This window comes from Megalops cyprinoides, chromosome 15 (assembly GCF_013368585.1).
Source record: "Megalops cyprinoides isolate fMegCyp1 chromosome 15, fMegCyp1.pri, whole genome shotgun sequence".
Lineage (NCBI taxonomy): Eukaryota > Metazoa > Chordata > Actinopteri > Elopiformes > Megalopidae > Megalops > Megalops cyprinoides.
This window is the reverse complement of record NC_050597.1, coordinates 29981674-30008502: the sequence shown is the minus strand read 5'-3', so window position 1 is coordinate 30008502 and position 26829 is coordinate 29981674. Positions and strand designations below refer to the sequence as shown.

Here is a 26829-nt window from a genome sequence, read left to right as displayed (position 1 = left end):
GGATGCTTGTGTTTAAACAGTTTTTTTTAAACTTATTGCTGAAAATCTATGTGTACTTGGCTATTCTGTTTCTATGGAGGCTACTTGTTTTATGACCATATACATTTAACGACTACTTCCACATAGCCTTGTCAGTTATATTGCCCAGAAATTAATGTACGCCGAATTCACATACATACATACACATTCCGACATTTTCTCTTATTTCCTTGACCTTCACAGGTGATGGCCTATAATCGGCAACGTGCTAACATCACTTCCAGGGTATTGAATAAACGTAGTCAAACAGGTTTAGACTCTAAACATCCTCTTGCGAACTGGTCATCTACAATATTGTGAATATTTCCACTTGAAACTCATTCGCTTCAACAGAAGGTCATTCATAAACACAGAGTAGCCTTTTTTATTTGAATTGACATACTTATTTCTTTATTACATCTTTCCGTGCCCAGTGAAACCAGGCTAATTCAGCTATAACTTGTTTCGTCTAACCCGGACAAGCCCAAATACGTCCGTCAAGCTATTTCCTGAATTTTTGCGCTGTGCCGTTACATGTTTTTTTTTTTTTAAAGAATATCTCTTGTGGTCGCGATGTAGCTATTCTGGCGCACACACACAATTTTAACGCCTCAAGATCGTTTTAACAGTTTACAGTTGGAGTTCTGTTTTTGACATTCAGACCGCGTGAAAACGAAGCGTTGTCCAAATTAATCATAAACGGAAACCTTTATCGAAATTTTGTTGAGCCCACGAACGTAGCCTAATCCCTCTTACCACCGATCGCTAGGTAAGTTTTTCTTAACAAGTCGGAAAATTTCAAGTACGTTTCTCTGGATTTTATTGTTTTTGGATCAAGCATAGGGGATTACACAATTTCACTTTCTTCTGGTAACGCGTCATCATTTTCCACAATCTAGTCTTATCTGTGCCACTATCCTACGCAACTTCACTCTTCTCCTACCCCTCATCTTTCGGACACTCTCTTTAGTTTTTCAGCATCCCCCCTCCCTCAACAACGTCGCTCTCTCTTCCTCTCTCTCTGACTTGCCTCTCTCGCTCTTTCCCCTGTTTAGTTTCCTTGAGTCATTACACTGGAAGCTGTCAACCTCACTGCAAACACTGATCGGGTTTCTCAAGGAAGGAACTCGCACACCTGTTGGACAGAGACCGGACCAACACTTCTAGACACTATCCTTGGAACGCTCATACACTTGGGTCACATCTGTCACTCTTTAACGGAAAACAGGTACTGTGCAGATTTCGCCTGTTTTTCTCTTTTCAGACTCAGTAAAACAAACGCTTGAGTGTAGAAGTTAGCGTTTGTTTGTTCACGTCCAAAGTCAAGTTGCATGTTTATTGGTGAAACTGTATGGAGTTACTTGACCGTCGGAACCCGGACGTTTTTTTTTTTTCCAGCGGGCAAATTCACTACTCCTCTAGGCTATAGTACTGCTTATCATTTATTTAAATAAAATTGGACGAAGAAATACAATAATATAGTTTAAGGGTACGAGGGAATGTTAGCTACATGATGTAAAAACCTACAATTTTCTTGTAAAATCTCGAATTTTACAAATTTAAAAAAAAATTGAAATGCTTTTACTGCACTTTGAAATCAGTTTAAAAGTAGTTAAAAAGCAGTTAAACGCAACGTCGACCCTATGATACTTGGGAAAAATTTTAAATACTACCGAAACAATTTTACCAGAAAAGTCCGACAACCTCTGTATGCTTTCTATTGCCAGACCCAGATGACGGCCACATTTTTAATATTAATGTTAGGAGACTGTATTTTCCCCGTTTCACCATTTACCAACGTGATGACAAAGTGACAATATTGTGAAAAGTTTGAATATTATTGCAGGCTATGTCTGTGACCAAGTACTGAGCCAGGCTTGTTTGTGGGGGGAAATTATGACAGTTTTTTCGTTGTTGTGAAAGGTACCACGAAAAGGAAACTTTAAACCGAGGCATGTTTAGGCTACTCGATTCAAACCATCAGAGGTGCTACCTGTTCGTTCAGCTCTTACTCGTTTGTTATTTTATGCAATGGGACTATAACTACACGTTCTGCAGTAATTCATAAGAGGTTGCCCCTTCCGTGCGTGATATGAGGCAGCCTCCGGTTGCTTTCATTGTGTGTAAACCATGTGATATGAAGTACAGTGAACTTCTTAGTGAGTTTTAGAGGAAAAGGAGTCATTAAACCAATCCTTAAAAATGTATACGAGAACAGGAAAGTCCAAACAAGATAAAATGTCAAATGTCGACATCACAAGGGAAAACAGGTACAGCAGTTAGAGGCATGCAAAGATAGTCTGTGCAATGATAAAACAGTGACAAAGTAGAGTGGGGGGGGGGGGTCTCAGGGGCACTCACACCTTGGTGTTAGCTCCTCTCATGTCTTGATCCCTATTGGTTCAATGAGCTACCCAATCTTTTCCAGGTTCCAAAACCCACCTCTTCAGTCTGCATCTTGGCTCCCTGAATCCAGACTCTCTTCACTCCCCTAACGCTAACATTGGCTATTCATCACTGTGAGATGTGATTGCTGTTGTAGCACACCTGTGTTAGGCTCATTCATCTGTTTCACAGCACTTTTAAACAGTCTCCTTTATGACACAAAAGCCATAAAGGGGACTGTTAAATGTTTACTGCAGCAGCGTATGTGACGAAGTGACAGTGTTTTGAACACTGTCACTAGATAGTGTTCAAAACACAGACAGTTGTTCAAAACAACTAGACAGTTGTTTTGAACAATTTGGTTCTGGCTTCACACTTACTACCTCTGCCTCATTCATGTTGCTCAGGGTATGAGCATCTGCTAAATGACCAAAACGACTAAATTTGGGTTCGGTTTGAGCACAGATACTAGCACAATCCCTTTGAAGACAGATTTGCAAATGCCCAGGTGTTGCAGCAGTGTGGTGCATTGGTAAGGAGCAGGGCTCATAACTGAAAGGTTGTTGGTTCAAGTTCTGGGTGGGTCACTGCTGTTATACCCTTAGGCAAGGTACCCAACCCACTGTGACCTCAGTGAATAGCCAGCTGTATATATGGATAAAACAGTAGCCAATATAAGTCACTCTGGATAGGAGTATCTTATAAATGACAAATAATGTTATGTCCAGCGAGAGGATATATGTGGAGGGGAAATACTTAGGATGAAAGGTCTAGGGGGAGCCAGGGGAATTTCCTGGAAGCATCGAATTGGGATGTTGAATTTTGACTGTGTGCACGTCACAAGATGTTACTTTTGTGTTTCAGCACGTCTCTCTCTGCGACTCTAATGCAAATAATCTTTTGGATAATCTATCATTTTGCTCTCTGTGGGTGTTGAGATCATAGGAGGAGGTACAGCTTTCGGTCCAAGAAATGTTTAGAAAATTAGAGGGTTTTTCCCCACTGGGATTAAAGTTACGTCTTGAATTCCTCTCAAGTAGTTCTTGTAATCACAGCACTGGGAACTGCATCATCGCCACCTAAGACGTAGTGTGTTTACCCAGTTACTCTGCTGCCATCCTTTCATTCTGTTGGCGTTGGAGTCAAAACGCATCTCTATCTGATTCATCCTGTGCAAATGTGACCAAATGCAGGATTGCCTTGGTAACTGAGCATCATTCTGCTTACTTGCCTGATCATTTATAGCAGTTAGAATATCTGAAGGTATCAGTTGCGTCAATGGGGACCTATTAGTCACATTGATGATATTGGCCTACTCATCAAATAAAAAACAAACCAAAAAAACTACCAAAATGTTGCATATTATACATTTCTGTAAGAATTCCAATGTAAACTGACCTAATAACAGTTCATAATAAAAATGTTGTCAGTTTTTAGCTTGTAGTTAAAAAGTTTTTTTTTTTTGCTAATCAAAATGTCTTAATGCGACCTTGTCTCTAAGATTATTAATATGAAGCACCCAAAGGTCATGCTACTTGATTAGTCACAATTAAGTAAAAAGCAATCAGCTGTTGCAGAGGGTGATCCTTAGTTTATTTGGAAAGCTTGTGAACTAATCACAAAGAACAGGCTCATCATTGGGAGCTAGAACTGATGTTAAGTTAAAAGATGGTTTTTCCTGCTTGTTTGTAGGGCAGTGGCTGAGACAGGTGTGCTTTCAGTACCGTGAGACACTGCAGCAAGGGATGAGTTGGAAATGATGATCCTTTGCATCTCTGTCTGCCATTCGTTGTTGTTGGCCCAAAGAAAACAGGATTGCCCTCTAAGTGGACTGTTCTGTGTTTTCTGTGTGGCGTAGTGGTAAGGAACAGGGTTTGTAACTGATAGGTTGCTGGTTCAGTTCCCTGCCAGGGTACTTCTTTTGGACCCTTGGGAAGGGCACTTAAGCCATAATTGCCCCAGTAAATACCCAGCTGTATAAATGGAAAAAACTGTAACCTATCCTATCCTAGCTGGATAGGGGTGTCTGACAAATGACACGTAATGTAAAATGTAATGTTCTTATTGAAGTGACCTGGGTAATTTATCTGTGTTTTCTAGCTGCACTGTTGCAAGGAGAGGACATGAGGTGAGCTGCTTTGCCCCACCTGTGTTCTGTGAGAGGAATGGGTGCAGGTGGAAGGAGGCGGGCCCGTTGGGTGTGCGCCTATGCCTGCCTGGGAGTTCTGCTCCTCGGCCCATGTGGAGCCCAGCATGACCCACCCTACTGCTCCACTGGACCCATACCGCGGGAACTGAACAGAACCCGGTACCAGCTGGGGCCCGACCTGGACTCAGGTGTCAACTTCCTCTCTGCGTTTGTCCAGTCCTTCCTTGGGACTGTGCAGCCAAATCCTTTCCCTGAAGGTGAGTTTGTTTACACCTCCCAATGAACATTGTGAAAAATCTCAGAATCTGGGATTCACGTACATCATCTAGGTAAAACATCACTATATTCCTGATCTGTTGATAGCAGTGCAGTTGGTAGTGATAAATACTATTTAAAACCTTTGATGTTGAGGATCTCTCTGGTTTTCTCTAACCCCACCCAGGTAGTAACAATTTAGCAGCGTTCAAGATCAATAGTATACCCTATGTGAATAGCTTGTTTTTAAAGAAGAGGGATCTTGTAATTAGTTCATTCCTCTTCATAATTCCTATCTTAGGGGACAAGCGCATATTGCAGGTGATGCATTTCAGCCCGAGGCATGAAGGGATATTTGTTTTTGTGGATATCAGAGACCGGTCTGGCAAGGGTATGTCTTGGATAACTTATGTTGCAGAGACTACCCCCTCTAGCCCTGTGGCTTGTCTCTAGATTGTAAGCCAGCAGCATAAGGAAAAGGCTAACCCGTCGCCTTGGGAGGCAGGCACCTGTCATGTAAATGACATGCAAAGTCCTGATGCAACGAACGATCCCCTGGACATTCACATTTTCATATCACTGTTGATTATTTCATTTGCTGTTGTGGTCTTGTGCCTCTCGGGAACCACGCCCCCTGTGGTCCGCCACAGTCCCACAGAGAACATCTGTGGTTCATCAGTAAGAGCTTGAGGCAGTTTGCAGAAAGGGGCTGCAGAGCGTGCCTATGCAGCTGAGACGGTTCATTGTCTGTGGGTGTGCCCTCCCGGACAACTTCTTTTCGGTCCCAAAACCACATCCACCCATGTGGTATGCTCTTGCCAGCGCTATGCTTCGATCATAACAGGAAGCTGACACCAATCCTTCCTGTCATATTCAGCCACTCCCAGTTACCTTCTGCCTGCAGAAGGAAACATTGATTTTATGACACGCTCACATGCATCCTTGACCTTTATCATGACATATTAGGTAGTGCAGGTGAACTGGCCCCTAGTGTTAGTGATTGCTGATTCTCAGACAAGAAGCGCTAATCAATGAAGTAGGTAAACAGTGATCAATGACCATCAAGTGACATTATGACTGACTTGTCATTTTACACTTTTTACATAATTCCTTATAATACTGATGATATATGATATAATCACTTTTTTCATCTCACTAATTGTTCACACCTGTCACCTGGTATTACCTATTAATCTGTTTGTTTTTACTTTCTATTTTTTGTTTCTATAGCAATATTATTGCACATTGCTGATACTAAAAATAATGATTGGCAGACTAAATTCATATTAAAGGGCATTTAGGGGTTTTCTGTTATGCTTACAAATGAACTTTGTTTGGGCAGTAATAATAAAAAATAAAATAATAATAACCATCAATGTAATTATAAAATAATAATAACCATCAATGTAATTATAAAATAATAATAACCATCAATGTAATTATTATAATTATTATCATTATTATTATTATGGATCAGTAATGGATGTTAATACTATTAATACAGCATAAGAAATTAAAGGAGTAAATATCAAGTAAGTAAGCACCATATATACTGTTGCAATTACCAACACAGAGCCATCTTATCCATGAACACAGATTAGAAATGGTGGTAGTAACTGCATGTCAGCACCAGTCAGCAGATTAAACTCCAGACTCTGAGATGGAAGAGCATTTGGAGTGAAAGTCTACCAGGTGTGGGCTTGGAGCAGCTGCACAAACACTTTCCCAGGGTTTTATTTACATTATGCCACAGTCGCTCAGCCGACACTCTTATCCAGAGGGACTTACATACAGTAGCTTACAGTTTTTACATGTTATCCATTTCTACAGCTGGATATTTACTGCGGCAGTTCAGTTTAAATACATGGCCCAGGGTTAAAACAGCAGTGCGCCACCCTGGGAGAATCAAACCGACAAACATTTGGGTTATGAGCCCTGCTCTTTAACCACCACACTGCTGACACGTTTCTGGTATTTTTTTTTTAAATAATCAGCTTGCCTGGTTTACACCTCATGCTGATGTGTAAATGCAAAATTATAACTAATGTAAAGAAGTGATATTTTAATTAAAAACAAGATTTGGTGTTCCTTAAGTTCCTTAAGGGTCTGTGACAGTGCATAATCAGTTACTGAACCTATTTTAAATTGCTCATGGCTAATGATACTGATTAACTCACATCGGGGGAACCACTTTATGCTAGAGTGGCCAGACGTTCTGCTCTGCTGCTCAATGTCTTGCACTCGAAATAACACTTAACTGCTGGCCTGAGATCAGTGTGCCCAGGGAGGTGAAACTGCACTGATCTGGAGGGTCAACAGTGAGTCAGAAATTCAGAGAAACCCAAGGATTTTCAGGAAGTGAAGAGAATAAATGTGAGTCTGACGTCAGATTGCTTGCTAACATTGGCTTTTGTTTGCACCATGTTTATATATAAACACAGTGCTTTGTAGAGTCAATGTCACCCCTGTGTGTCATTTGAAGATTTTTTTTTCATGTTCAGATCACAGGAAGCTAATTCATTCTGAGAGACCAGACTCTCATCTTCCACTTTCCAGTTACTACTTATTAACTGTCTTGTACATATACTGTATGTACATATATGTATGTTATATATAGTTTTGTTTAAGTTACTTGTTGCTTGTTAATAAGGCTCAGGTATGCTTATTTTATTCAGGACAGTAGATAAAGCTAACTATAGATGTAGATATAGTTAGGTTTTGAAGATGCCTCTTGGGGACATGGTTCGTGGACTCACTGTCTTGATCATTTCACACACTTACTTTATGATTTTAGTGTAGCCATGGCCATTTTGTCAGAACTGGGTGGGGACCCAGTGTACGCTTTAAAAAAAAAAGCTGTATCATGTATAAACATATGGGGATCAGCTGTCCCCATGAGAACGCTGTAGTGTGAGCGTATGACCCACAATGCCACATGTGAACTCCATGCTCTGAACACCCTCCGCTAGCTACATCATAGTCAGTATGGCTTTTGCTTCCGGACAGGGACTGCAAAACCGACCGTTGTGGATCGATGCCGCTTGTGTTAGTGAGTGTGAAAGGCCCCTGTGTAAAGCACTCCTTTGCCTGCTCTGCTCCCTCTCTCCCTCTCTGCCATCATGCCCCCCGAGTGCCCGCCTATGCTATTGTGCGCTTCTCAAAATGCCATGGAAACCAGGCACTGCTTTGCCATCACTGAGAGGAATTTGTTAATATTCTGGGGCACTGTTCAGTAGTAACTGTTTACTGTGTGGCCCTCTGATTGACTGATATGCCTCACAGCACAGAAACCAGGGAAGTGGTTCACCAAACTTTTTGGAAGTGGTGAAAATAATCTCTGTTTGTCCTTATTTTCTCAGATGTTTTTGTTAGAGCTTGTTTTGATAAAGTAAGAGTGGGGTTGAAGCTGATTTGTCTTCCCCCAGTCCAGTATGCAAAAGCCAAAACAGACAAGCACAAGCAAAGAGCAGCTAATCGCTAATGCCTCTCCTGAACCTGGCCTGGCTTTCTCAGATGCTGCACCTGTTGTCTTCCCTCTGCTCTCTGACCTTTACGGTTCTTCACAACAATGTGGATGCAGGCCATTCATTCTGCAGGTGGTGGGCTGTACATCAGAGACAGAGAAAGAGAAAAGGAAACAGATCAGTCATGCATTATTGATCTCTTGCACACCAAGATTGTGGCTAAGATTGTCATTATTGAAGCAGTCATGCCAATAAATCATTTGAATTTGAGAGAGCAAGAGAAAGGAAGAAAGAGACAGAGGGCAAGAAAGAAAGACGGCTAAACACTGCAAATTCATCCTTTTGTAACAGGACAATGCCATTCCTCTGTTCTCAGCTCCTCCAGGGTGTGTCGCAAGATCAATGGCTAGCAACAGAGGTTTGATGTAACAGACACCACTTAGCACCTGACTGGCATTGTCAGGCTCAAGTGTGGTCATGGTTACCCTCTTCCAACAAAAGGAATGCGTGGTTTCACGCGGAGAGTAACAGTTGACCTTATTGTTCTTAAAAGACGAGCGTATTGCTATGACTTATTATTTGGTGGCTTGTCCCATGTCCACGGGGGTGGGGGGTGGGAAGTGGTGCCCAGCGGGAGCAGCTGCGGTGTGAGAGTGAGTTCAGAAGGATGACGTTACAGTAAACACAACACTTGCTGTCTGCACGGTGCACAGAATAACCTTTATGTGTTTCTCTTAATGGCTTACGCAATTACATTTGTTTAGCAAATGCTCTCATCCACAACAACTTACGTAGCTTACAGCTACGTAGCTTACAGGTTACGTACCTTTTACAGGTCCTCCATTTAGATGGCATTTACTGAGGTCTACCTACAGTAATATAAATACCTTAGTATATATACAGCTTTTACTAATTCAGGTTTTCAGGTTAAGTACAACCATTAGTCTACAAGCCCTGTCCCTTTCCAATAACACCTCCACAGTGCTGCCAAATTCACATGACTGCCAGTTTTTCATCTGAAATTATGTATATGTATGTGTGTATTTTATGCTTTCAGTAAATTATATATGTATATGTATATTTTATATATACATATTACACACACACAGACACACAATATACTTATATAGGCAGTTCATCACTTGTAACTGTTTTGCGCTCAGAACACGTGTCCTTTTGTCCTGTGTTTCTAGAACTGCTGCTTCAGCTGGTGAGAGATGCCAGTGCTGCCAAAATTCAGGACACGGTCAAAAAGGTATGTGTTGTTGTTAACCGTTTCTCTTTCGTGTCGCCTCACCGCCGCACCCAGAATGTCGGCTCTCACCTGGGAATCCGAGAAGGGTTTACATGGTGAGTGTGCGGTTTCTCCGCCCGCTGCGGGGACGGCACTGAAGCAGTGTGTCTCAGAGAAATTGTGGCACGCCTCGCACATTCCTCCCGTTGAGCGGTTTTGATTTTATCACATTGTGACATCATAAAACCAGCTTACTCTGTATTCTGCTGAGCTGTTCTGACCTTTTGTTATTGGAATGAAGCAGATTTTACTCTCGGCTGAAGGAAGAAAGTGATGTTCAGCAGAAAAGTAATAAATTAGGAATTGCAAATCCATTTTGTAATTCATGCTAAAATACACTGTGTGTATTAAAATTATTGCCACTTCCATTTGCAGTGGTTTCCATGTTTTCTAACCTCAGATAAACTATAGCAAAAAAGATGGTTTATCAAAAGAAATGTGAAGTGCAGAGTTGGTATTTTTCTTTTAATATATGCAACAAAAAATACTCTCTTCACTGGAATCTCTAACAAATTGTTGCATGTTTTTTCCAAGACCGAAAGATCCAGTGTGTTCCCGCTTTATTTATAATTAAAATTAAATCCTGTATCAGGTGTCTGGTGGTTAACAGAAGCAGATTGAACTTTACAGAAGCTTCCTTCTAGACAAACTGGGTTGAGTGTAGGAGGAAGTACTGGTCTGTGATATGTTGTGATAATATTGGTAGGAGAGCCTTTTATAAAAATAGAAATAAATGAATGAAAAAATGGAGTCTGTTCAGAGTCATTGAGTTTGGTGATGGCTATAAAAAAGCAGGGAGTCGAACCCACCTTTTTGTCATTATCTGACCATCCCAAAACCAAATGCTGTTTTTAATTGTCTGCTTTGTTGACTTTTGAGTGCTGACATATTTCAGTGCTAATTTCCTGCCTCATGTTTGCATTGGGAGTATTACCTTCTGTTAAACATCAGTAGGACTGCCTAAAAGGCTCCTTGCCAGGTTCTAGAAGTACAGCAGGGAAAGTGAAGTCCAGGAAAAGTGTTTGGTTGGACGTGTAAGGGTCATTTTTGTGGAGCATACTCAGTATGACTCACTAAACACTTCCTCAGTAATCCATTTTCAGGCGCTTACTAACCTTTTCTAGGAAATGTAATACCACAATAAAGCTAGCACATATTTATGGTGAACTAGCAATGTTCTTCTGGTTTATCAGGTGGCTGTGTCCCACAGAAATGAAGCAACATGTCAATTAGAGCTGTGTCCCACAGGCATGATGAGTGTTGGTCAGACCCACGTCCCGTACTGACAATGTGGTATGTTAGTCATACCCACATCCCACAATGATGATGCAGTGTATCATTCAGCGCCTCGTCCCACAATGATGATGCGGTATTTCAGTCAGAGCCTTGAGCCACAAAGATGATAAGACATACCAGCTAAAGCCTCGTCCCACAATGATAATGCACTATGTCAGTCAGAGCCTCATCCCACAATGATGATTATTCGGTGTATTATTCAGAGCCTTGTCGCACAAGGACAATGGGGTTTATGAGCCAGCCTGTATCAAGGTGGTGATGCAGCCGGCAGGTCATGTCTGTACCTGTGTGCATTCCACAGGTGCTGACCTATGAGGTGGGCTTCCTGGTCTGCGCTGCCATTGGGATCCTCTACATCGTCCTCATGCCCCTGGTGGGCTTCTTCTTCGCCTGCTGCCGTTGCTGCGGCAACTGCGGGGGCCACATGTACCAAGAACAGACCCAGTCTGTCCACTGCCGGCGCAGAGGGCTATACTGGGTGACGCTGGTGGTCACTGTCATCATTCTGTGAGTCTCCGCGGTGAAATCCTGTCCTGTGCACCTGACTTCCCTTCTCTTTCTCTGCTCTCTGAATGACCACATGTTCACTGTGCCACCAACAGCTGCAGTGGGTACAACTCACCTATTAAACAGTTTTAAATCTATTAATATTACACTTCATAAAAGAAAATATGCACATGTCAACCTTTGTCAGTGATTTTTTTCTGTCAGTGATTTATTCATCATTAATGTCTTACCATTGATATAACATGTGACTATATTACATTACAATGCATTACATTACATCATTTAGCAGACGCTGTTACTCAGAGCGACTAAGATGCTATGATGCTAAGAGTAGACATTGTAAGGTATTACAAGAGGTCAGTAAGATAGCATATCAGCATGGAGCTTAAAATAAGTCTAAAATTAGTTTTAAAAGTATGTGAAAAAACACTCCCGGAGACTGGCATACACAGATTGCATTGTCAGGTTTGAATTCTGAATGTGTTTTCTGTGCATGCTCCATCTGAATGGGCCTTCCACATTCCATTCTGTTATTTCCTTGTAATGAATGGTAGTGGCAGCTTGTGCTTTTTGTCACTTCAAAAAGCACATAAGGATCTTTTATACCCCTCTGAGTGTGTGTGATTGTGGTGCGTTATCAGCACTCATGAACTGTTTGCAAATTCAGCATGCTGGCATCGCTTTTTGGCACGTTAGAATGCAAAGAAAAATAACTGGGATCATGTCTCTTCCTTGTGCATTTTCCCTAGGGCTGGGAACATTTGCATGTTTCGGAGCAACCAGTCCATGGCTGACAGTGTGGATCGCAGCTTGATTCAGTCAAACAGCTCACTGGACAACCTTCAGACTTACCTCCATGCTGTCCCAGAGGTAGTAAGATAAAGATTGGTGCTGATAGTTTTCTCTGAAATCAAAGGAAACCCAGGGAAAGTGTTCAGTTGGACGTGCCAAGTGTGTACCCAAAGGCCTCCAACTCATTTCTCCTGTGTTGCCATCGATAGCCATCGATTTTTGACTCCCGTTCAGTTTTTTCAAGGAACTGCTGATGTATAAATACAACATTTGAAAAGCAGGGTTAGCTAGCCATGCTTCCCAGAGAAACACCCTGCACTTCAGTTAAAAAAGAAAAAACATTTGCGTGAGAGTGAAGAGTAAACACCACTGGACCTTTTGTCTTGGGAAAGTCAACAGAGTTAATTCACCTTACTGGTGCAGGCCAGTGTTTGCCACAGGGAAGGTTGTTTGGCTTTGATTGGAGTAAAAGTGGAGGGGTGGGATTTGGCTGTTTGATGTGTGTGCCTTTCTCTGTGCTCTCCGCAGCAAATCCACACCGTGGTGAATGAGAGCGTCCTGACGGTGGACGCAGTCATAAACAGACTGAACGGTGAGTGACTGAATGGGATCCCAGGGAGGGGCCGGAGTTTTTTTTTTTTTGGTGTCTTTGTCCGTTTAAGGGACCGGTGAGAGGGATATTTGAATGTGACCTGGCGTGAATGTGACCCTCACCCCCTCCTCTCTGTCTGCTCCTCTCCAGCTATCGGGCAGTTTCTTGGCACGGCTATCCGAGACGCCCTGGTGGGTCCCCTGACCCCGGCGCTGGACTCCGTACGGGAGATGTCCCGAGGTACCTGACAGTCTGCTGCACCTGTGGCTGCTCTTCAGTGCTGCCTCACTGTTGCACCCTAGCAAAGGGCTGTGCCTGCTGAATGTAAAACCCTCAAAAAGTGTTTGGTTGGACCAAGCAGGCAACCTCATATGGTTCATCAACTGGGAGCGTGCTTGACATGGTCACCCAAATGCTTTCCCTAAAGTGTATTTGTGGTAAACTTCGTTTCAAATTCAGTTAAATATATGTAATATATGATATATACATGTGAAACAGTAATTTCCCTAAGAGACATCCAAGCCATAATTTCATCACTTAATGATAACTGATTTTTTATAATACAGGGGCTCTGGGGAAACATGGGAGAAAAGCAACATATTGCCACTGAGAACTGAATCTCTGGGTGGCTGTTAACTGGAAGTAATAATATGTTACTGTATTGGCATTGTGCTCACATAGACGGCCCATCTGACTTTATCAGAATGCCCAGTGTGCTGAAAGAGGGCAGAAAAGAAGATATATACATATTATGTATATATATATACACATAATATGTTAAGCAGTTAATTTCAAATTCAGAATACAGATAGAGAAACAGCAAAGAAACAGGCAGAGCATAGAGATGATTTATTATGCTGACGGCTGCACCTTCGTGGTAGGTTAACTCACCCTTTGTTTTTGCTCGTTGCTGCGCTCTTATCGTGGTTTCTTGGAACTGCACAAGGAGCTGTGTGTGGAGCATGCCCGGAAATATTTGTCTTTTTATCAGGCTCAATCCTGTTCAGCAACTTTTAGGGGGATTTCTTATTTATCTACAATACATATCTATATCCATATCTCTCACATATCAATAAATAAATTCAGTTAAGCACTACCAAATGAGTGCTATTACTAAGTGGTTAAGTACTAGCAAATATCCAAGGGTAATTTGTGTACAGTGATAAGGAGGTGTGTATGTATGCCCCTGTGAGTGTGGGAAGTAGATGCTTAGGAGTGAGGTGTATGCTGCTGTTGTACTGAGTTCACTTGCTCACAGTGGTTTAACTGGACCCCCCTCCCCTTTAATCAATCAATCCATGAATCAGGCAGCCAATCACCTTTCATTTTTTGATTTTGATTTGGCATATCTGGCAATCAGATTGTCATAGACGTTGAAAGAAAAACAGGAACATGCTGGGGTACTTGTACCAAAAAGTTGCCCATATGGTGTAGATCCACCCACCCCCCTGTGTCTGTGTTAGAGGTCTTTGTCTGGAGCTCTGAGTCTGTCTGCCTGCCTCCGGGCCTCCTCTGCTTGTTCTGTTCTCAGCCAGCAGAATGTGAAGGGCCCGTTCCTAAAAGAGACCGGACGGGCTGAGACCCCGCCCCTCTCAGGGGAGCTGAAGTGTGAGCGATAGGGGCCCCCCCCCCCTCCAGGGTCACGGCACTGCAGGGGAGCCATCTGCTGTTTGGGCCCGACGTTGCCCCTGGTGTTACTTGGAGGCACCTTTTCATTTTTCAAAATGCAGTCCCCCGGAAGATGAAACTGTAGATTTAAGTCCAGTAGTCAGGTTAAGATATATACAGATAAGTGGGAAACAGCATGGTTTGGAGGACTATGGCCGACATCTGCACAGTTCCATGCGCAAATTAAACTAAAAAAAGAAGTAATGTGCAAAACCTTGCTATCATAAAAATGGACATGAACTAATTGTAGGGGGAAAACAAATTCTTATTGAAAAGATGACAAGGTAAATGCAGTGCCTGTTTCTCTAATGTATGCTGCATTCAAAACCGTATTAAATCAATTTCAGTTACATTTCAAGGGATGCCAGTGTTTGCGAACTGATTTAGACTTGATGTGAGGATTTGAACTGACTATCAACTCTGTGAATGAGTGTGAATGACCCTTTAGTTCCTAAGCTTGTTTTCTGGCTCTTCAGTGGTGAACGACACCAGCCGGCTGCTTGCACAGGCGAACGTCTCCCTGCAGAACCTCACGCCAGGGCTGGACGCGCTGCAGTCCGACCTGACCGCCGCCAAGAACAACATCAGCAAGACCCTGAAGAGCCCGCAGTGTGAGAACTGCCAGCCGCACCTGCAAGAACTGAACAAGGTGGACCTGAGCGGCGACTTCACTGTGAGTGAGAACGCAGCCGTTGTCAGTCTAATCCATTATGACATCATAGATTAGATTGACGCAGCCAGTGAGGTAGAAGCTGGCTAGAGACTGCTATCCTGATGTTTATAATTATCCGTATAAATTTGCAATGTAAATGTAGCTTGAATAGCTTGAATATTACAGGCTCTGTTTTTATAGTATCACTTAGTAATGGCTATCATACTGTACATTCACTGGCAGTTTTGGACTGAGTTCTCTAACCAGGAAGCTACTGCAAAACTATAAGGAGCTCTCACACTTGAACAAATCTTTTGTAAGTGGCAGGACTTGTGCTGTTCCTCTGGCCTCTGTGTGGGAGGACTGGGCTTGTAGGCCGGAGTCTTCCGTCACTGGATCCCAGTGGGAACAGTACGGCCCGTTGTCTGTTGCCACGGCCGGCCCTCTAATGCCAGGACAACTGAGATGCAGCCGCTCGGGTTACGGATTACACCGAAACCCATGCTCTGTGCCCCACACAGAGAGGGAACAAGAAGGGGGCGGGCTCTGACCACAATGCAGCTGCTAAGCACAAAAGCCTAAATATTCCTGTCAAAGAGCACTGCTAATCAGCAGCTGAACAAATAAAGAAAAAAGGAACATTTAATTAGATATGCTGTGAAATGAAATCCGTCCTCCTGTGGAATTTCTCCAACAAAATGATCTCTGTTAGAATGAAAGCCAGGTAGAGGATTTGTTTGGACATATCAAGCATGGCAAGTAACTCCACTTTAAATGATAGCTTGGTATAGGTCAAGCAAGAATTCTCTAGAACTTGGAAATGTGAGAGGAATGAGAGCACACTGAAATATCCTTTTAGGCAGTGCCTTTATGCAAGTTCGTATAAATACAATGTGTTTAGAATGTATTGCCTTTAATAAATCACTCTGTGACAGACCCGTGTACTAATCTCAAATGAATGCGCATCTTTCCAGCTCAGCATTGCCCTCTGGTGGAAGCGTAGTTAATGTTCAGTTATGCCTGAAGGAAAGCCTAAGGGACAGTGGCTGCTCATTACCCTCTAATGTTTGCAGGTGGATATCATTGCATAGATCATTTATAAAAGATTATATCTGCGGGAAAGATAAGAGACATTTTTTGCTTATTGTAATGTTTAGTTTAGTTTAATACTGCACATGGGTACGTATTGTGCCCAAAAGCTACAACACAATGCTATAAGCAGGAGTTACATTCCTGAACACAGACTGTATACACATGGGAGCAGTAGTATGGTACTGCATTAATATTTACATACGTAAGGTATGTAAGGTATTTAAGGTATACTTACATAGCAAATGCAGTATAAATTTTTAGTACTGTGACATGCTCTGCATGAACTGACAGGACACAGATGACAGCATGATTCAACTTGCGGTTTTTGGACAGGTTCATTGTTTAGCTAGGGTGAGTGAAGGTGAAGACATGGAAAATAAATACTCTCTTCCCAAACAAATTCAAACAAACAAATCCCTGAAGTGATATAAAGCTTCTGCCTTTTCAGACTTTTTATGAACTCTTTTTCTCCCTCTTTCTCATTCTCTCTCCCTTGTCTCACTTCAAGCGTGGATTTTGTGCCATGAAACAATTAACAGTGGTGATTTTTACAAAGATCGTGAATGCAGATTGCCGTGAAAGGGGGACTTCCTGTGTGGTGTAAAAGTGGGCATGGTTGAGTTAATGCCGGTGCACTATCCCACAGGTCCCCCACCTGGCTGAGCTCCAGGCCGCTGTGGACGAGGTCACCAGGGCAGACCTCCATTCCAAAGTGAAGGAGGTGAGTCCTATGTTACCACTGCACAGGCTGTCAGCATAGCTTTTTATACTGTCTTATGGGTGATGGCCCATTTGTGGAGACGAAGAAATGGCTGTGTCCAGGCTTGTGGTTCTGAGCAGGTGTCCTCTTCTCCTTAGGGGCAGGAGTTCTTGGACAGCATTCCGCAGAGGGTGGAGAACGAGACCAGAGGCACAGTACAGAGTGAGTCCGGGTGACTGAATTGTCCTGCCCACCTGGGTCACAATGCAGGCATAAGATCAGCTCGCCCTTACAAAAACCTTTCACATACATTCAAATCCAAAATGTAAAGAATGCACTTAAAATATGCCTCACATGCAGCTTCAGATAGTATAACAACTATTGCTGCTTTTATGTACAATTGTGTGGAAATGTTGCATAGCATATTGAGGAATTACATATATGGCAATAAATTATGCAAATTGCTCATAAGCTGAAAGCATCAGAAATGACAATGATGAATACATTTTGAAACATACAGTAAGATATATATCCATTATTTTTCGAATGTCATATTTTTAACCATGTGTCATTCCTTACTGTATTATTTTTTTCATAGGGGGTAGGTTCTGTTGAGTTTTCAAAAAATATTTTTGTATCTAATGGTATCTAATTCTGGCATGTTAGCAAATCACACAGTACCGTGTCTTCATATTGCCAGCAATGGCAGCTCATGTCTATTTCCTTGGCTGTCTGTGAGTGTATTCTTCTGCAGTTCTCAGTGGCTTGCTGGAGCGTACCAGTAAAATCCCAAAAGTGCGTAGACACTGACAGCCCTGAAAAACAAAACCACTAGGGACATCCATAGTGCTAACGCTGGCCCTGTGCCTCCCAGGCGTGAGACAGCAGCTTGATGACATCAAGGCGCAGATTGCCCAGGTAACGCAGGACATCCCCCTCAACAGCCTGACGGACGTGTCTGCGCAGATTGAGGAAGTGAGAGGCTACATTAACCGTTACTCTCCTGAAGCCAAGGCAGTAAAAAGATACAGGTACCGTTTAAACCTTCCCCCACATCCCGCTTTGGGCCACATACCCTCCTCTAGACTTAAATTCAAATTCAAGTTCAAGTTTGTTTTATTGGCATGAATTACATTTTTTTCGCCAAACCACACAAAATATGCATGTATACATACATACTTGTATACTTGAATACATATATACATACATCTTACACATGTATATATATATCAATGAAAAAGGAAGGAACAGAAAAGGAAGAGAAAAATGAACAAATAACAATAACAAATATAATAACGATGGCTCCAATGTGAACTAATGAGCATATTGATTAGTTAATAACATGTACAATTGCAGTGGTTTTATCTCAGGGGCTTACTGACAGTCCTGTGTGTCTGCAGCTGGATTGTGGGTGTGGTTCTGAGCTGTGCCATCCTGCTGGTGGTGCTGTGTAACATCATGGGGCTCCTGCTCGGCCCGGTGGGCCTGAGGCCAAAAGCGGACCCCACCGAACGCTCCGGCACGGCCAACTGCGGCGGCCTTTTCCTCATGGCGTGAGTAGCAGCCAGATCACTACACGCCAGAGCAGGGCTCCCCAATACACGGAGCTATGGAAAAAGAGGACCAGAGAAATTAGGGTCTCTCTCTCTCACACACACACACACACACACACACGTACACTGAGCCACTGAAACATGTTTGGGTGACAGTTGCTGACCCTATCCCGGGGGGATGTTCCCCTCTTTCTGTTGCAGGGGTGTGGGATTCAGTTTTCTCTTCTCCTGGCTCTTCATGCTGGTGGTGCTTATCCTCTTCCTGCTGGGGGGGAATGCCTACACGCTGGTGTGTGAGCCCTGGCAAAGCAAGCAGCTCCTCCAGGTAAGTGTCCGGCATGCCGAGGCTGGGGCGTGGGGGTTTCACCTGTGAAACGTGCCAATGGCGCATAGGGGACCAGCTCTCATAGCTCTCTTACCCTGAGACTCTGGGGTCAGATTTACCAAAGGATAACATGTGCACCATGGGTGGCAAAGGCCAGCAAAAATGTTTGAGGAATTCACTGTCCAGTCCTAATAGGAGAAAGTGCCACTAATAATGCTTGCACAGGGATTATGACTCTGTGTATCTCTGCCCTTGGCATAAGGGCAGTGCCTCATGCACATATGCATAACTGGGTCGCATGCACTAAAACATTTTTGACATCCAGCAAATGCTCTTAGTCATCAATGCACATGTAATGATACATATATTCTCATCATGTATGTTGCTCTGCATAAGAGAATCTGCTAAGCTACAAAATACAAATGTAAAGTTGGGACGGGACTTTGCATAGGCGATCTGTGCATTTGCAAGCAAGTAATGCAAATAAATTATGTAAAAAATTTACATGGGTACACAGTCACGCACACTCAGGCGTGCACACACAGACTGTATACATTCAGAAAGCTCACTGATCAATGGAAGGGACAGCAAAAGGGCAGGAAAAGTAAAGTAAAAGTTGACTTTTACCCACCCATACAAAAAAATAATGTATCAACAATGTATGAGGATATATAGTTTAGCTCAGTGTTTCTCAATCCTACTCCTAGAGCCCCCCTGTCCTGCATATCCTCTATCTATCTTTGCTCCAAACACACCTGATTGAAATTACTAACATGCTCCTGATTAAATCAGGTGTGCTCAGCTAATCAAAAGTGCCACTGATGAGTTCAGTCAGGTAGGTAGGGCAGGGAAAGATGGAAAACGTGCAGAGCAGGGGGGCCCCAGGAGCAGGATGGAGAATCAGTGGTTTAGCTCAATCAATATTTTGAAAAAATGTAAATTATTACAGTTTTGGTTACAGTATATTTCCGCATTTCATTAATATATTTTAAATCTGTTTGCAGTATATTCTTGGGCTGAACAACATATTTCTCAGCATATTACAATATATTTCATTTATGTTTGGACATTTACCTATTTAGCTATTCAGCTAGATGCCTCTGTGTTTTCCTAACATTTATGTGTGTACCTCTGTGCCCTGTGTGTGTGTGTGTGTGTGTGTGTTTGTGTGTGTGCATGCTTAAACACAGATCATTGACACACCAGGGCTGATCCCTAGTTTACAGCTCTCTGAGACACTGGGGCTGAAGACCAACCTGACCATCACTGGAATCTACAAGTAAGAGAGTACATAGACTGTTAGGAACACAAATGAAAAAGGAATTGGATTGGCCTTGCTCTGAAATACAAAGTCATATTAAAGGCGAGCAGGGGTGGTTCCACACAGATATAAAACCCAGAGAAATTTTCTGGTTGGACATAACTTTTACAGCATTTATATATCCTTGTATGGGCCATTGCCTTGGTGTGCATTTGTGTGCATTAGGGGTTTCCAACTGCGTTTTTTTGTCTCCAGATTAATACATGTGTTACGACACATGTAAAGGTAGGACAAACCACCAACACTGTCCCAGTGAACCATAGTCACCCTTTAATTGAACTCTAGTAAGCAAATAAGTCTGCACAAGAAGTTGCAGAGGACTTTTCATGGGTGGTTTTGGCCATTGTTGATGAGGCACTTCACTTCATCGTTTCCTGTCTTTGTTTTGCAGCGACTGCCGGCAGGACAGCTCCCTGTGGAACACACTACACCTGGAGGAGGTCATCAACCTGAATGAGTTCCTCAACGTCTCCCAAGTAAGAGCCCACCTGCCTGCCTCTCGCATTTCGGAGGGTTACCAGGAGAAACGCTGGTGAATCACTAGAGTCGCTTACCGCCAGTAGTACAAGGGTCTCCCAGTCACACTTCATGTATGCTGACATATGTTAATGCATGAAGTGCAGAATGTAAGGAGTGGAATGCACTTTTACATCATCACAATCGATGTGTTTTTATAAGTCAAAATCAATGCTTTCATATATGCATTTGCATGTATGTTTTTGATTTATCTAATTTTACTACAATACTGTATATGCATGGTACATATATGTATGCAAGCACACACACACACACACACAAACACAGATACACACTAACATGTGTAGGATGTTTTGACACCTGACTGTATCTGCCCCTTCCAACAGTACACTGAGGACATCCAGAAGGCTTTTGAGAAGAACAGCATCTCCCTCCCCACCATCACCCTCCTGGACTCGGACGCGCGCACCCAGCTGAAGAAGTTCTCCAGCATGGCCGGAGATGTGGACTTCAGCAGTGTCACAGAGCAGGTCAGGCCACGTGCAAGACAGCTGGCCTCCATCTCATTGGGCATTTGGAATGAATTCTGTTTTCTTTCAGGAAAAAGCCAATATCAATCAAACTATATTTGTTTTAGCTCATTTTTACAATGTGATTGCCACAAAGTGCCGTGACAATCAGTAAATTCATTAATGCCAGTTTTTCAGGGCTGCATGTTTTCAGTTTGATGGGGAAAAATATGCAGGGCTGCGCAGCTTCAAAATCTCTGGAATAAATATACTCTTTTACTGTTCTCTGTATGTTCTCACACTGCTGCCTGTGTTGATTCCATTTGCAGATTAACAATTTCTCCAGGACAAATTTGAACACTACTGCATCCCTTTTGTCTCAGCTTGCGGAAGGACAAGTGAGTGATTTTATTTGCCCCCTCATTCTTTTTTCCTTTGTGGGTGTATTGTAGCTGAATTATTAAGGCGTTTGTGCAAATGAAAGTAACAGCAGGAGGGGGGTTGGGGTATGGGGGGGGGGGGCGGAGTGTGGGTGTGACACGGAGCCTCTGTGCCTCTCCCCCCCCCAGCAAGATGCCACGGTGAAGGCGGAGCTGCAGCAGGAGGCGGACGAGCTGAGGAGGATCCAGGCCGAGCTGGAGGTCAAAATCTTCCCGCAAGTGGTGAGCTCTCTCTTCTCCTTCTCTGGGAACTCAGGCCAGTCAGCCTGGAGGTCAAAGGTCAAAGGTCAGATTTGGGCACAAAGCTGTGACAGCACTGGCTGATGAGGCTCACACATTAAATCACAGACATTTTATTAAAAATTATTCATCTTAAAAAAATCAACAACACTAAGCACAGGAACTGGTCTTAACAGACCCACATCCAATTAAACTGCTGAAGAAGTGACTCCAGCTCTCCAGCCACACACCTGTATTCAATCAGGAAAACTGGACTGGGTAGCCAGTCGCTGACTACCAGACTCATTCACACAGACAATGAACCAGGTAAATACAGTCAATGGAATACAGATCTGCTTTGAAAAGATTGTAAATGGATGTTAATGAACACAGAGAACCATCAACCCAACACTTTTACACAAACATTTAACAGTTTAGAGTTTCCAACAGACATTGGCTGCACAAACAGTGGCAGCAGGGGGTTAAAGCAGAACAGTGCAGTCCCACTGTGTAAACGAAAGAACAGGAATGAATAACTTAACTGGAGCGAATCACCAGGGGTGTCAAGACCATGAAAATAAACCTCAGGGAAAGTGTCTGATTAAACATGCTATGCGTGTATAAATTAGCCTTGTGAAGGCCGTTTAGTCTGAGACCTTCTGTCTAACCAAATGTTTTCCATGGGGCAGGGACCAGCAACCCAAATGACAGGAGGAGCTGTTTTTTCCACAATGTTCAGAGAGATACAACTGACTTATACAACTGACTCAGATGACTTATTTTCATCTGAGAAAATACCTAGCACAAACTTTACTGTTGTTTGTGCTGGTGCAACATGTTGACTAGTTAGCTCGCAAACTAGATCTGCCATCATGTAGTTGCAAGCTAGCTATCACTATAGTTGCTAGCTGGCCAGAAAGCATAATTATGCCTGACATTGTGTTGTTTATGTTTGTGATTGACACCACAATCACAGAGTGTGGGCTGAGGTCCCCGAATGTGTTCATGTCCTAGTGACACCCCTGGTTAACAGTAGCTAGTTAACAGTACATTAACAGAGGCAACTCAGACCTGTAAGATGGTGGCCTCCTGCTGACAAATCTAAACTAAAAGCTCATCAATGTAATTAAATGAGGAGTACATAGAGCTAACTTTGATTTTGGTTTATTATTGTTGTTCAAGTGTGTGTTAGGAATTTATTTAAAAAGTATGATAAGAGGCAATTTTGCTGCTAACTGCTCATTTTGTAAGCTTTAACTGCAGGTTGCCTCTGCCTTCAGGTTTATTGTCTGATGTTCATTAAGTTGCTTTATGGAAATTTATGGAAATGCAGAACTGCTGTTCATAATCACATGGTATGTTTTCCTTCTGTAGTGGGATCTCAACCTTACCATTCAGCATCTGGGTGCCAAGGCTTCGGAAATGAATGTAAGTCCTTCCTTCTGACGTCCGAACATCAGCGAGCCCCGCGGCACGCAAGCCTAATTGCTGACACGACCGCCCTCTCCGAGTGCATAATCTCATCACTGTCACACATTCGGACGGCTGTGTGCAGCCTCTCTCAGCGCTACTGATTCACACAGTGTCTAATGGCCCGTTCAGCACAGAACAGCCTGGCTACTTCACGGCGAGTTAGCAAGCATGCATTGTGTGCTGGCTGGGCCAGGCAGAGGGGACGTATGCTTTTCTCTGCCTGGTTGTTGCTCCCCCTCATGGGTGTCTTCCTCCTCCATCCGTTTTCTAGGGAACTGTGGGTAACCTGCTGAGGACAGTGGATGCTGCCCAAGACTTTGTGAATGGCAACACTTCGGCGATAGTGAAATCCGTGAGTGTGGCTGCCCCCTGCTAGCTGTTTGCTCACATTTGTTAGCTTTCCTCTTGTATAGAAAAGAAAATGGTATCTCCCCCTCGCATTTTTTGAGTATCCCTGATCAGCCCCACAAACAATCTAGACAAGGAAGGGGAAGACAGAACGTGTGGGTCACAGCTCAAACTGCCGAGCTTGCCTTAGGCAAGGCAGTGATCAAGGGACTGTCTAGTCACAGAGCTCTTGAGAGGGACTTGAATATTCCCAGAATTCAATGCCCTTTAGGGGGGGCATGGGGGTCAAGAATTCTCATGACATTTCTGTCTGAAAGGGGCATGTGTGATGTGAGCTGGGTATTTATACTCCCCGTCTCTCCTCAAGGAAAGTCAAGCATTCCTGGACTGTCAGATGACATACTTCACAGCGTACGCTGACTGGGCGAACAGGACGGTATGACCACTTTACACACTTTGCACCTTCACTGTGCCTTGTTTTACGCTGCTGTATTATAGCCAATATTACAGCCAAGCTGGAAATGATATCTAGCATTGAGTGTGCCAGTTACCTTTGAAGTACCTCATAGTACTTCAAAACATTGCATTATTTTCATTTAGCAGACACTGTTATTCAGAGTGACTTCCATACAATAGGTTACAATTTTTATCCATTTATACAGCTGGATATTTACTGAGGCAATTATGCATTCAGTACCTTGCCCCATAATGCAACAACAGTGCCCTAGCAGGAATCAAACCAGAAATGTTTTGGTTATGAGCTCTGCACCTTACCATCACTATCACCGTACTATTTGTGGTCCATCCATCTGTTTTTAATTTCTACCTGTGTTTGTATGCCATGGTCTAACTCTGGGGCCGATTTTTGTGCTGGGACTGGGGACACAGAAGGGGAGGGGTGATGCAGAGAGGTGTCAGGGTCAGTGAGGTGCATTGATTTTGTGTCCTGTCACAGATTACTCAGCAGGTGGGGCGTTGCGGGCCAGTGGCTGGGGCTGTGGACGCAGTGGAGATCATGGTCTGCTCCTATGTGGTGGAGTCCGTGGTGAGTATGGAGAGAGTGCTTTCTCACAGATATAATATGTACATCCCTTTGTTCCCAATAATGAAAGTTCTCTGGATGAAAGGTCCCTGCCATTGTTGAAGTTACAGGCATTCTCGTTTGCTAGCCATTCATGAATATTCTAGAAGAGGCGTGGTCGGCAATAACACATTCATAGCTATCATAGCAACTTGGATGATGGTACTGGAACTGGACCAGTACTTCCTAGCCAAGGAAGCACAGTGGACAGAAGGAAGGCAGGATTTGAATATCTAGATATAATAAATAGAATATCTGTGCTGGGACTTGTGTCAGACAACTTCGACGGATTTTTAGCCTGTGTTATCTCAAGATTAGCCCCTCCCCGCAAGCTCTAACTTTTAGTGACTGCCCACCATGTCTGTCTTTTATTGCTTGCTGCTGATTGGCTGAGGTGTGTCTTGTTGGCCTCTCTGTCCCATCAGAATGCCTTCTGGTTCAGCCTGGGCTGGTGCATGATCTTCCTCATTCCCAGCATCATCCTCTCTGTCAAGCTGGCCAAGTTCTATAGGAGGATGAAGCACACAGATGTTTATGAGTGAGTGGTGGGTCCTGGTGGCTGCTGGGAGTCTGATTACCCATGTTGTGAGACTTACAACATGCGTCTCCCTCCAGCCAATGGCCCTGCATCAACTTGACAACATACTTCAAAGATTTATTATGCAACATACCATGCTTCAGATTGAGCTGTGTGTCAGCAGCATTATAATAGGAATGGGAAAGAAGGGAATTTATTTATTGTAAGTTATTGTAAGTTTTCCACTGCACTGTCCATTTTGCACTGTCATGACTCTCCTATTTTATTGATTTCAGAATAAATACCCATTCCCAACTTTTTTCTGTTAAAAATCTAAAATGATGGCTCTTACATAGGAATTTGATTATATGTGTCTGTCTCTGTTTGCTTAGTTCTGTCTTTGTCCCCCAGGAACCAAATAATGATGAACCATTTCCCACGGGCGACCCTGAAGCCATACTGAGATGGACGAGGATGATTACGGAAAGGGTCAAGTCCTGCTCAAAGACCCAAGCAACCCCTGTGATGGCCCACACATGAATATTCACTGACAAAAAATGGACTGGAGGGCCAAGGGGCCTTGAATTTCTTTATCCATACACACACACACACACACACACACACACACACACACACACACACACACCCACACACACACACAAACTGAAGAGAATCTGTCCTTGCCTGCTGGCAGGGAATGTCCTTCCACTCTCATTGCTGGCTTCCCAGAATCCTTGTGGAAGGGACAAGAAAGGCCGACTTCTGTCCCTGTCTGCATTCTGGGAGCATTCCAGAGACATCTTTTGCTGGAGCTATGGCTCTCCTCTCGTGCTGAGGCTGTGGTACTGAATGCGTACTCTGTGCCAGACCAGACATACCCAGAGCCTTTGAGGGGAGCCTGGAGCCATGGCCACCTTGGTTACCCGTTTCATTCTGCAGTCGGTCCATTTCAGCTTTATTTTTGTAAAATGTTTATTTTTTTCTAACTTAAGACTTGAAATTATTCGTGACGATGATTCTGTGAAAATGTGTTTTGTACTATCGCTTATAATGAACGGAATACATGGATTAATTTAAAGGCACTTTAGATATAAGCTTTTTTTCAAGGTCCTTCATTCACACAATCAGGTATATGTGGTCATTTCAGAGATTTACAATGCAAAAATAGTGAAATAAAAATATTTTGGGCAATGAACCAATTACTGACCAATTACTCTGCCTTTGTCAGGGCAACCTGAAATTGCCTTGAGAAAGTATATAAAAGCTCTTGGTTCTGCAGTAAATTTCAAGTGGGTGCCCTTTTGGAAGAAGTAGCAAGTAATAAGGTAAAATAATAAAAAAATCCTGTACATGGAATAGTTTTGTCATAATTTGTGAGATTTTTCACAATGTATCAAATATCGCCACACAATTCAAATATACATATATTGTTGCATATGTCCTACTACAAATTCTGTATAATTATGTAAATATGTAGATTATGTTTTTTGAAAATGGCAATAATTGACATTTCTGATATGTGCACTAAATTTTGACATGTTTCAAAAATATTTCAAACATTGCACTGCATAATGTATATTTAGTAGCTATGAATTTCCTTTCAAAGGGTGAAGGTTGTTATTGATGTGGTTATGGCAATGCTTTTCAATAGATGGGAATTTCCATACAATCAAAGTGTTGAGATTTGCAATTGCTGTGGGTG

At 43.0% G+C, this 26829-nt stretch overlaps 1 protein-coding gene across 2 annotated transcripts; it reads left to right on the top strand.

The window, feature by feature from the left end:
* Positions 1-324: 324 nt before the first annotated feature.
* prom2 (prominin 2) lies at positions 325-26322 on the top strand. 2 transcript variants are annotated; one of them, XM_036546773.1, is made up of 25 exons: positions 325-375; positions 1074-1246; positions 4504-4809; positions 9465-9526; positions 11163-11368; positions 12118-12238; positions 12689-12752; positions 12903-12992; positions 14897-15093; positions 16811-16885; positions 17023-17086; positions 17739-17895; positions 18265-18417; positions 18619-18742; positions 19933-20021; positions 20455-20539; positions 20927-21070; positions 21379-21447; positions 21619-21711; positions 23083-23136; positions 23453-23533; positions 23897-23965; positions 24485-24574; positions 25036-25148; positions 25539-26322. In XM_036546773.1, the coding sequence occupies exons 3-25, from the start codon at positions 4569-4571 to the stop codon at positions 25588-25590; spliced, it is 2493 nt and encodes an 830-aa protein (XP_036402666.1). In that variant the 5' UTR covers positions 325-375; positions 1074-1246; positions 4504-4568; the 3' UTR covers positions 25591-26322. The 2 variants fall into 2 exon arrangements, with proteins under 2 accessions (XP_036402666.1, XP_036402665.1); XM_036546772.1 differs by lacking the exon at positions 325-375 and adding an exon at positions 535-787.
* Positions 26323-26829: the final 507 nt, after the last annotated feature.